General features: G+C 37.5%; 1 protein-coding gene across 1 annotated transcript in view; it reads left to right on the forward strand.

The window, feature by feature from the left end:
* The first annotated feature begins 7,343 nt into the window (after positions 1–7,343).
* The window catches only part of LOC107102661 (acid-sensing ion channel 1-like), a 17,289-nt gene continuing 12,241 nt past the window's right edge, over positions 7,344–12,391 (forward strand). Inside the window, exon 1 of the mRNA XM_015402049.1 lies at positions 7,344–8,330. Coding sequence (XP_015257535.1) covers positions 7,659–8,330 — 672 coding nt within the window. The 5' untranslated portion in view covers positions 7,344–7,658. The remainder of the gene's footprint in view (positions 8,331–12,391) is intronic.

The following is a 12,391-nucleotide window of genomic DNA, read 5'->3' on the forward strand; positions in this document are numbered from 1 at the left end:
TAAAGTCAGAATTCTGAGATTAAAGTCAGAATTCTGAGAAAAAACTCAAAATTCTGACTTTTTCCCATACTATACTGAAATAAAATTAAAAAATCTGTTAACTTTTTTTTTTTCAGTGGCCCTAATCCTCTTCCGTAGAATTCTATCAAAGTGAACTTGAGCTAAATTTCCTGTTAATATTTTCTACAGTAGATCTACTGCAGGATAGCACACAAAAATCCCACAAATATATTCACCACCCATCGATACCATTACCTAACCATTATATCCACTTCACACGCAATAACCACATCATCCAATCTGAAAGCTCCCTCATTCATACACAGTAGACCTCTTGAAGTTAAGCGCCTCTCCCAGTGGAGCATCTACGTTTGAGAGGAGGAAGCTAGACACCTCCTGCAACCCACTATATCTTTTACCCATAAAAGGACTAAAACAATAAATGCCACAGTCGAGACATAATTCTAGAACATGCATTGTGTCAAACAGAGTGAATAATGTGACAGATAGATGCACATTTATTCTGAGCTGAGGAAAAAGGATTTGGCTTTCAATTGGCCGCCTCACCAGGTCTGGGAATATGAATCTAAATGCAGGATCATGGAAGAAACCCTCAACAGGACAAACCCTACTGACTCATAAAAGGTTTGGAGCTGATTGATTAACTGTCAGCATCTGGGGAGAGATTGTTGGGTAAGTGTTGGTATGTATGAACCGATGCTGATGGAGATCTTGAGTGAAAGCTCAGAATCATAGTTTTAAGATTACTCGTGTGATTTTGAGACCTTGGTGATAAAATGGTTTTATGAAATTAATGTATCTTAAAGGTTCTGCTCAATAACTGGGTCCCAGTTGACACTTATATCATTCAGTGACTGAGTGATTCAGTTTATTCACTTTATTGATAAAGGAGAGTAATTATAGGAGCTAGGCTCAGGAGGAATCAAAAAACAGATGGAGTTAAGGTGGGTTGTGATTAGTGGATAAGAAAGTGAGAGGATGGATGGGGGCCTTGCTGTGGGGGGGTTAGTTCATGTGATAAACACGTTCCAAAAGGCTGCTTACACCACTGTGTAATGCAGCAGGAGAGAGCCAATCAGAACGCTTTTATTCCTGCCTCTAACCCAGCTCTGTTTACATATGACACGTCAATCACACCCAGCAGGCGAGGAAGTCCTCCTGCTCTTGACTCCGTTCAGAACAGGCCTTTGCTTTTATGGATTTTATTGATCTGGAAAGCAGGCGTATCATGTCTCCACTGATTCCTGCTGTCTATCACTGCTGGAACCCCATACCTAACATCCATGCAGCACTAATTGCACTGACCTTAAAAAACATTGATGTATTTGTATATTATTCAGTCTGTTTACTTTTTAAACACTAGATGCACTTGTCAGGCTGTGTACTGCTTGTTCTCATCAAATACCTTGGACCTCATGGTGTGAATTTCAAGTGTGGCATAAATATCAGCACCACTTGAGATTCAGCATCCATCAACTCCTGCAGCTCGCCTGCATATAAACAAATGTTCAAAATCGTCTTTGACTTTGGTTTGTATCACAATTAAATCCTTCTTAAACATTGCCTGCTGGGATTGTTTTACCCACCACTTGAATTCACTTTTTCCAAGTAAAAATAGAGATTTTTTTAACTCCAGGTCAGATGCATTATTGTTGATTAACCAATATTCTGTCTCTTAAAATATCAAAAATAAAATATGCCTCTTGAATCAATCTGCACATATTACTTTAGTGATTTATATGAATTGACTTATTTCTCGATATTAAAGCTACAGTGAGTAATAATTACAGGAACTTATTGACAGAAATGTAATATTTTAAATTTCATCTATTAACTGAGACTCTCAATCTTTATGCTTGCATTGCTTTAGAAATTGCTATTTATAATTATAAAGGAGGAGGTTGCACTTTTATTGAGGCAGACATCTTTGCGTTACGGCAGTTCATAGTTGACAAACTAGTGACTGAAGAGATCACCATTACGCTCGTAGGTTTCTGGAAGAAAATCCCTCATGCTGATGAGACAAAACTGGAATTTTTGCTATATCTGGTACAGGATCCTTGAGTCTTTGCAGGCCTAAATGAATGCTTGGGATATCAAGGTTTCTCCTGAAGAAACAAGTACTGAAAACCAAACTTCATTTGCAGGTCATTCATCTTCCCACTGGATGACACGCTTTAAAGCAGAATAAGATTGATAGAAAAAAATCATCATTCCTAAATGGTTTATGAACTTGATTTTATCCTATTAAACACCTTTGAATATGACATCTTAAGAGGGGAGATGACATTTTTTAAATATGAGACAGCTTGAGCATTTTTTAAAGGAAGAGTGGAACAAACTACCTGTCTGATGAAGCAGACGTCAAATTGTAAAAACATGTAGATTGATTCGTGGCATTGCATGTCTTAAATATAAATTTCAGGATAACTTTTTCCAAAAAGGAGTTGACATAAATCCCTTTTTTTCCCTATCATGTTCTTATTTGTTTAAAGTATAACTTGCTGTGATGTTAAAGCATAGCCCCAAGACAACTGTAGAAAAATGCCACCTAAGTGGTCAATCCCAGGAGACTCTGAGGGGCAGAGCTAAGTGGGAGGATTAGGGGTGGGGGTTCATTGAGTGGAGGTGTGGTCAGGATGAGGAAAAGTGACTCCGATCTTAATTTGAACCAGAGCCATAGAGACAGGAGAGTTCTAAAAACTCACTTAGTGACATTGGGCAACATTTCAAAGAGCAATAGCAATGCACAAAGCTTAAATAGTGCAAGGGAAGTTAGCTGCTTACGCTAGAAGTGTAATAAACATTAGTTAACCACAAGTAAACTATAGAAAAATAGACAACAGATCTTCAATTTCACATCAAGCTCTCTGCCTCTACCTAGTGTTAAGTAAAAATTATAGAAAAATGTGTTTGAGATAAATAAAACTATTTACTGCATGCAGTTAGACATAGTTTAATGCATATAACAAATAAAAATGTAAAGAGGTCTTTGTAAGACAATATCCACTTATACTTAGTACCTATTATGCTAGTGAGAAATTATATGTAAGTAGTCTTTCCTCCTGCATACAAAATGATAACACTATAAACATTACTTATGAGTCAACTAAACATGACTGAAACAGGCTCTATATTAAAGAAACACATTTCACATGGCTACAACAAAACAATATTATGGATTATAAGCCCTTAATCTGTAATTTTTCATAATGATTTTGTATTTTGTAAAGTAATTATCAGGAGTATTTGGTCTGTCACAGATCTGTGTGTTCCTGAAGGTGCCTGACTGTTTGATAACCCTGCAACCTAAATGTCCTGATCTTCTGGTGACACAACTCTCCTATCTCCAAGGCTCTGATTTGGCCTAATACAGCAGACTGATGCTGACAGTTGTGCCACAGATAGATCTTATTAGGTGGAGGAATTTTTTCAAGGGGGAAGCTTTGCGGAGCCTAGTGGGCCAGACCCTGAGCCGATGGCTCGAGGCGCTGACTCAGCGATTCCTAAAGCTGATGTTGCCAAAGCAGTGGAGGGAAGCATGCCTTGCTACGGGGCGTCTGAATGAGGCTCTTCTACACCCGAACACTGGGCTAGGATGATGTTCACATGTACTGTTAGGAAAATTCAACAGTAGCCGCTGTCCAATCCAATAGAGCATCAATAAGTCTGTTTTAAGATAACTATTTCAAAATGAAATATGGCTTTGTAAAAACAAAATGCAAATATTGAAATACAGGGTTTCCACGGGTCATTAAAAATCATGAAATCTCATTAAATTATAATTTTTTTAATTAAGGCCTTAATTGGCATTAAAATTCATTAATCTGTTTATTGTGGCATTTAAAATGATTTCTTTAAAAAAATTGTTTATAAAAACAATTTCGTCAAACAATTATATCACGATATATTTGTGTGGAACTGCTTGATCGCAGCCGTATGTTCAGAAAAAGCTAGAGAATGGGGGGAAAAAATGACAATTTCAACAAAAGTGGCTGGAAAGTGAGGAATTCGTGACATGGCTGCAGCCTGTTGACGGGTACCTGTTGGTGGCATTAAAATTATTTCTAAGAGCATTAAAAAGCATTAAGTTAGAGTTATTAATTCCTGTATAAACCCTGTTTTCGCACCTCTTAGGCCCAGTTTATACTGTTAATATGCAAAATAAATCATTTAATTATAATGATATTCAACTTTTACCTGTACCAAGAGAGAAAAACCTAAGTCTGATCAAAATAAAAAAGGGAGGATGAATAAAATGAGGTATTTTAAGGTAGAAAGGTGACAACATATTTGTCCGCTTGTATAAAACGCGTCCCAACAGGAGGCCCTGCTGAGACTTGTCAAAGCAAGACTCTACTTTATTGTTCCCTGTCATGAGGTCAATTCCATCTAGTTATGTCATCCACATTGTGCTCCAGGTCATGAGGCTGTATATCACCTCTGCTGTGTTTAAAATGAGAAATGTGTTGTTAGGCAACAACATCTCAGCTAAATAATCAGGTCATTGTTCTCTTCACCTTGTTCCCTCTCAGCAAGAGAGGTTGTATAAAACAAAGCCTGGAGATCAGCAGCGTCTCTTCAAAGGGGAACATGAAATGCTGTGTTTTTGGGTTTAATTTTCATTTGCCTTTTTCCTTAACATGCTGGGTAGTGGGATAATTCTGATCCTGTTTGCTTGCCTGTTTCTTTGGGGTACGTTTCTATGTTGTTGTTTCTTAGCTTACAACTAGTTCAGGAAAATCAAAAAAATCATCCAAGTATGAAGGCTGGACTATTGGTTAAACACTGTATCTGAAGTAATATCACTGTCTGTCTGTCAGCTCCCTTTTTAATGATATCTTTATTTTACTTGGACCCTTTCTTTATTACATTTATAAGGAAACAGTAGAATTCACCTGAAAGCTCCTCATATCTATTGTGTTTACATGTTTTTGTGCATGGATACTCTAATTTTTTTTTGTTTTCCTCTGGGTTTTGTGTGTGCGCCCACATGTGTGTGTGTAAAAGTGCATGCATGTTCTCAGTAATGGGCTTTGTGCATCTTCTCTTGCTGACGGCCGGGATGTATCCATGGCAACGGCAGGTCGATCCAGGCTGTAAGCGGAGCTGGTGAGAGGGACTTGAAAGGGAACGTTAAACCTCTCGTCTCATCCACCCCGTGCTCCTCTCTGACCATGGCGAAACGTCCATGGCCTTGTTGAAATCTGGGCCTGAGGGGTGCAGGCTGTGGCTGTGTCCAATGGCTTATGCAGCCTAACACAGCACTGCCACCTTTTGACCCAATGCAAAAGTGTTTATTTGCTGTTTTTGTTCAGATAAAACCAACCAATGAACAGACTTGTTCTTTCCATGTAGGTAGTGAGGATTTTGATTTAAATGGGTATTAATCAGAGGATAACCTATAGGTATAGGCAAAGAGGAATTATGATTAAAAGTGTTTAACCTTTGGACGTTTTTGAAAAGGCATTTCTTGATTAATTATTTTTCATCATTTTTGCGACATGCATGTTTTTTTCCCAAGTTTTGAAGAATGTATTTTTTTTTACTGAAAACTCCCATAGCTCTGATTGCTGAGTTTGAAGTAATCAAAGGCTTGCTCTATAGAGTTGGCAATTATTCCTTATTTTTCTACAGTTTACAAGTTCTATGTTTTATCAAGGTGTAATTTTAGCTCATTTGAACTCAGTTTTATTTTAGTCAGAACTTTCAAATGCTAAATCATAGGAAAGGTTACCACCCTGAGGGAAGGCTTCAGGATTAGATGTGCCGCTGTTGCCCCCTTGTGGATAAAAACATGCAAATGGAAGAAGAGTGAGAATGATGTAAAAGAAAAAGATAAAGAAATTTTACCATCTGACTTTTTTTGTCAGATGGTAAAATAAACTGTTTTTTTTCATAACTATGTGCATTAATCTATCTGTGCTGACATTGTGAAGTGAGATATTGTTAGAAAAAGGAAATCGAGGGACTTTGAGGGTCTCTTATCTGCAGGTTTTTCTTTCTAAGCTGTTTCACAATCCTCTCCATTGTTAAATACCCAGAATGTGGAAGCATGTGTTATCATTCATGCAGCTGAAGGCCCTGGGGCGTCAGCTCAGAAAGCCTGTGACCTTCTTATTAGGTCAGGCCGGATGCAAAGCGCTATCTGCTGATCACTAAATCATAACCAGTTTAGCAAACTGGTGAGTGAACTCCACGGTATTTAGTGATTAAGGCTAATTTTGGGAATGTTTTGTTTGTTCTGTGATAAACAGCCTTCACAGCTGCAGTAAAGCACATATTGACCAAAGCTGCAGCCATTCTCATCCGCTCACAAGAGTTTATCACCCTATTCTGAGAAAAAAAAAGTGGTTTGAATGATTAACAACATGCATTGGTCTAAGTAGTGCACTTTGTACTGGTGTTACAGGTTTAATATGGCTAATATTAATGTATCATATGCCATATTAGTTTTTTATTGTACAGGGTACAGCATTCCCTTTATATTTATCTAGAATTTCAAATTCTACCATCATCATGTTTCTGAAAATAATCTCACCTTGTCTAATGGAGCTGGATCAATACAGATGGATCGGTCTCATAAGTTTCATTTTCATAACCCAGTCAGCACCAGCACCTTTGGGAATCTGCATTCATCATCATATTCAATCATTTGAGGATCAATTTAAGATGTTTTCTTCTTCACTGCTTGTACATCTCTGCTTTCTCTTAATCTGTTTTGCAGAGAAGTGCTTGCAGCGATGTCGGGGTTATGTAATTTCAACTGGATCTGATGGTAAAACGAGCCATTAGATTCGAATAACATAGAGCAAATGAAACTGCTGATTACATTTTTGGAGTTTTTACATGCTGTTTGCTCCCTAATAGCTTTGCTCATGACCGGTCATCATGCTTGAACTTAATGCTCCCTTTTCCTGGATTGTCTTAAAGTTTATTACAAGATTAGGTCTTACTATGAAACATCTTTATTTTTATTTTCCTTTTTATATTCAAATCTAGCAGATTTTTTTATTTTTTTTCCACTTCAGTAATGCAAGTGTATCATACGGATCTGATTACACGACTGTGCTGAGATCGTTTCCTCTTCAAAGGATTAATGCAGAGTCGGAACATTAAAATCAGCAGAAATTTAGAAGCCTCTTTAGTGCTTTTGCAGCTCCAAACTCAGATTCCTATCTGTGTGTCAAGCCATTTTTTTCTTGTAAATGGTGAAACTCTGCCCCAGCTCAGTGACCTGTAGCTGGGCCTTATGGGGATATTCAGTGTCGTACTCAGCACCGCTGTCTCCCTTTCTTTCCTGTCTTCTCCTACTTCTCCCCCTCTTGTTTCTTCTATCTTTCTTCGTCTCTCTTTGGAAATCACTCTAAGGAATTGGTCTGCCCCCTGCTCACAAGGACAAATCCCTGTTTGGTGTAGGGAAGAGTCTTTGATTTGCTCATTTTCAGATGTTATTTGTCTTTGAATGCTTCCATTGTGAAAAACCATCTGACCTGAAAACTTGCAGACTTTGAACGAAAAGTTTTTTTGTTTTCCTTACCTGACAAATCTTTTGCTGAGGAACATTTTTGAGCACTTTTATCCAATCTTTAGTTGCTTCCTTATTGCTGAGTGTAACTCTGTTACCTGCTGCCACCATGCCGGTCCGGATCATGTGCACCATCTCTTTTTCCACCGATGACGAGCCCAGCAGAGGTTATGGCAAAGACGGTTTTGATGACTACTACAAGCGTATAAAGCAGGACTATAGCGAAGGGGGCTCTCAGGACTATCTGAACAGAAGTAATCAAGATGAAGATTACGCTGAAGATGAGGATGATCCCAGCGACGTGGACGACCTGGCCACTTTCTTTGGCGGCTGCTCGCTCCATGGAGCCAACCACATATTTGTTGAGGAGAAGAAGTTTGGTGTTCGTCAGGGTTTGTGGGCTGCGGTCTTCACGGTGGCGCTGTCTGCTTTCCTGTACCAGGTGGCTGACAGAGTCATCTACTATCGCCAATATGACCACATCACCATGCTGGATGAGAGGGTGGCCAATAACATGACCTTCCCTGCTATCACCATATGTAATTACAACTTCATTCGGAAGTCTCAGATGAGCTACAGTGACCTGATCTTCATGGGCCCCTTGCTGGGGTTTGAGGAAGGCATGGCTCCGGGGTTTCCACTGGCTCCCGAGCCGGACCGCCCGCTCGGGTCACGTTTCAGCCTCGATGAGTTCTTCAACCGCACCCGACATCGCATAGAGGATATGCTGCTGGAGTGCACCTTCAGGGGGTTGGAGTGTGGCACAGAGAACTTCAGAGAGGTAAATCACTGCAAGAAAAAGTTCTCTAAGCACTTTTATCTTTTTTATAGACCAAATATCCCACTTTAAATTCTCTTCACTTTTTAATTATCCTAACAAGTTATTATATATTTATATATTAAACTTTTATTTATATATCAACTTTATTAATATCAGATATTGGTCTAATATTAGCCAGAAATCTAATATCAGAATTTCGCAGCTTTTGTAAAAACTTCTGTAACTTACTAGTTAATTTTACGTGGTTTATTTTTTTTTTATATACCTTTTTTTTTTGACTTGTATTCTCTTGTTTAGTGATGTTAGTTGATCAAGCCTTTCCTAACATTCTACAGTATAAAATAAGTGATAAAAGCTGGTATGATTCTAGCTTATATCGTATCGGATCAATATCAGTATCGGCCAGTTCTCAAAGCTGCGATACCTGCATCTAATCAGAAATTAAAACGTTTTATCGGAACAGCCTTAATGTCTAACTGATATACGCTTCAGGAATTATAGGAAAAGCAAAATATTGGCTTTTATGCATGACTTCTGTGGTAGTTCCTGTGATAAAAAGAGTCTCTATCTCTTAAATCGACCATTAAAACAAACTGTGCAGTGTATTCCTGATCACTCTCACTCAGAATCATATTGTATTGATGCAGAGCCGTTCTTATTTATGTGAGGCCATCCGCTCAGAGTCTGAAGCCAACGCTATAAATCAAAATGTTTCTGAGAGTCAGCGTGTTTGCCCAAATGAAACTTGATTATAAATAATAAAAAAGCAGACACAAGCAGCATAACTTATGAATTTTGGCAAGCACTTATTGAATTAAATTGGTGTCGGGGGGGAATCACTCTGTGTTGTTCAGGAATCAGGAGGAGACTCTCAGCTCAGACTTGCAGCCTCCCAATTTATCTGAGTGATTATTTTTGTGTGGCTGCTGGCCTTTGTGTTGCTTTGCCTGTGCCCTTCGGACAGCACAAAGAAAATACTGATCTGCCGAGCAGTATTAGCGGTATCCATCTATCGGTCTGTCGATCTGCCTGACCTTTTCCCAGTTTTATGGATTGCTATGTGCAGACTGCTGATGAATCTACAAGAACCTCTTGAACTGCAATAGGATCGCTTCACACAGCTTTATCTCTGTAAACACAACAGAGGTAAAAAAACAAGCAAAACATGATACTTTCATGGGTTTGGGGTTGATTTTTTATTTTATTTTTTAACACAATATATATTCAGGTAAACTCACATTTCAATCAATCGATCAGTCAATCAATCTTTATTCTAAAAATAAAAAAGTCAGTTTCAGTACAAACCGTTCATCACAATACTTCACATACATCGGGGTGGGGAGGCTGAGAGCAGGAACGAATTTACTGAGGCCATGCGTGCTGCAGAACGCTGCTATTAACGTATTTTTTATCTTTGTGGAAATATAGAAGCCACATCGGGGAGGAGAGGGGGGAAAAAAAGCATACTTCACACTTTATCCTTGACAGGATACAGTTTGAAATATCAAAAAAACCTCAGCACAAGAAAAGCACATGTAACATGAGACAGACATTTCAGCAGAGGGTCACATCAGAGGCGGAGTCACATGAAGTCAATCTGACATTTGAGACATTTATTGTGTGTGTGATGAATGCCTTTAATATGTCCGTCAATGCTGAAGCAAATAAAAAAGTTAACGTATTTGTTCCTTTAATGTCAGAATCTGGATCTTGGTAATTTTACGTTTTTAGAACAATAGTTTACTTTACTGAATTTCGTTTTGTTTTTTTTACATTGGCCCCTTGATTTTACATTATTACATCATGTGCTACTCACCCATATGAGTTTTGTGTCATTTGGAGCCGTTCTGAAGATATTCAGTTAAATTATATCGATGTAACGTCTTCCTATGGGCAACGACTTGAAGGTACAAACTAAACTGTTCATAATTTATTCTTTATGGTACGCCAGCATTCATAACATGTAGGCAAATCACTGTCCCCCAGACATCCGCGGTTATATTTTTTATATTTATATATCATTGGTTAAATTTATTTCTTTTTTTTTTAAAACAAACAAAAAAAAACTCAAGTCCTCAGATGACGTCATACAAGCGCTGCTTTGTTTTTAAAACATATAAATATAAAAAACATAACTCCGGATGTCTGGGGGACAGTGATTCGCCTACATGCTATGAATGCTGGTGTACTATAAAGAATAAATTATGAACAGTTTAGTTTGTGCCTTCAAGTCCTTGCCCATAGGAAGACGTTACGTGGATATAACCTAACAGAATATCTTCAAAACAGCTCCAAATGACACAAAACTCATATGGGTGAGTAGAACATGATGTAATAACGTAAAATCAAGGGGCTAATGTAAAAAAAATGGCGTTCCCCTTTAATCCTTTTTACAGTTTTTTATGCTAAAACTAATTTAAGATTAATATCTTAAAAGAAATTGAAAAATAAAATGGATCAAACTAAATGGCTCTGATTCTATAAGATTAACATAATATAGCATCTTTCTCCTTCTGTGTATCAAGGTAGAAAGACTGCTGTGGAGAAAAAAACCCTGAATCTGTCGAATTAATTTCAATAACTCTACTCTTTTTTATTTTTTTCACTTGGCATTTTATGTCTCCGCTAAAAGCAACTCTAATTTAACAACCTTGTCAGCTTTTTATTCTAAAACCTCACTCACACTCCAAAGTATTATAATGATGAATATGTAGACAAAAGCTATAAGCATGCCAGAAAACATCTTCACAGAGATATTTTATTTCAACATCGCTGTTGTTATTTTAATGGGTTTTTATTATTTTTAACAGCAAAAAAAAAATCTCTGCCTTTGATAATCCAACTGCGTTGTTTCCTGTTAGCACCAAATATCAGCAGATTGAGCATCTGATCCAAGAAAAACTATAAAAAGTTTCCAGATCTGGGGGCAGATGGAGTAAAAACAGATGGATATGGTCAGTGTCCGTGAGGTGAAATAGAGTCGGCTGTCATCCTAGCCTGATATGCTTTTCAAACTAAACAAAGTACGGTTAATTCAGGGTAGTGGGCCGTTTTATTATCATAAGAAGAAGGCTCTGACAAGGCTTCATTCAATGACAGATTTTACTGCAGTGCTGTAGAGCACAACTGCATTTACTGTTTCACCTTGAAAGTGATCGCCTTCCTTCAATACTTCATCTTACATAGTCTGCAGCACATGTCCTTATAAAACAAGTTTAACTGAAGATGAATCAGTTCAAAGCACAAGTAAGAAAGATAAGGCAATAAAGTGTATAGATTGTTAGAATGTCACACATAAATAAAAGAAATCTTATTGAATAAAAAAAATCTTTTTTTCCCCTTATGTTCCTCAGGGAGCCGTGTTCAGTGTGTGACGTAACCTCCACTGAGATTTCATGTTTGATAAGGTGACTCTGAGATGTGTTTGTTGTGATGTGTGAAGTGGAAGTGAGCTTGCAGCGGTGCGTGAGAGCTCTGACCAACATCAATGGCAGGTGATTATTTCACTGTCAGGTCTAATGGGACTAATTATAGTTTTCATCAGTTCAGCATCATGGCAGCCTCCTTCTAAAATAATCCATTGACTTCTGCTTTGGCTCACGCTCCTTCAGAAGCCACAGCTTCGGTTCTGTTTTTAAGACAGATGGTTGATTTTAGATCCATTAATAAAACGCTCTTTGGCGATGATAATTAATTTCTTAAAATCTGGAGGCTTTTTCAAGATCTTTTTGGATCATCAAAACTTGATAAAACTGTTGTCTCCCTTAATTCCTCTTTTTTCTTTTTTTTTAACCTTTCCTTCTTTTTGCTTTTGGCTGAGCCATTTTCTCTCCCCTTCATTTTTTTTCTCACATTCTTTTTTTTCTTACCTCCTTTTAGCTCAGCCATGTCCTCTGAATCTAGAAGTTTACCTGCAAATTGTAGTGGTCACACTCGTACACAGGCAATGCTTTAATTTTTTTTATTATTCTATAATTTATTATTATTATTGTTATTATTATTATTATTATTATTATTATTATTATTATTATTATTATTATTATTATTATTATTATTATTAT

The sequence above is a fragment of the Cyprinodon variegatus genome, unplaced genomic scaffold (genome assembly GCF_000732505.1).
Source record: "Cyprinodon variegatus isolate N-32 unplaced genomic scaffold, C_variegatus-1.0 Scaffold1293, whole genome shotgun sequence".
In the NCBI taxonomy this organism is placed as follows: Eukaryota; Metazoa; Chordata; class Actinopteri; order Cyprinodontiformes; family Cyprinodontidae; genus Cyprinodon; species Cyprinodon variegatus.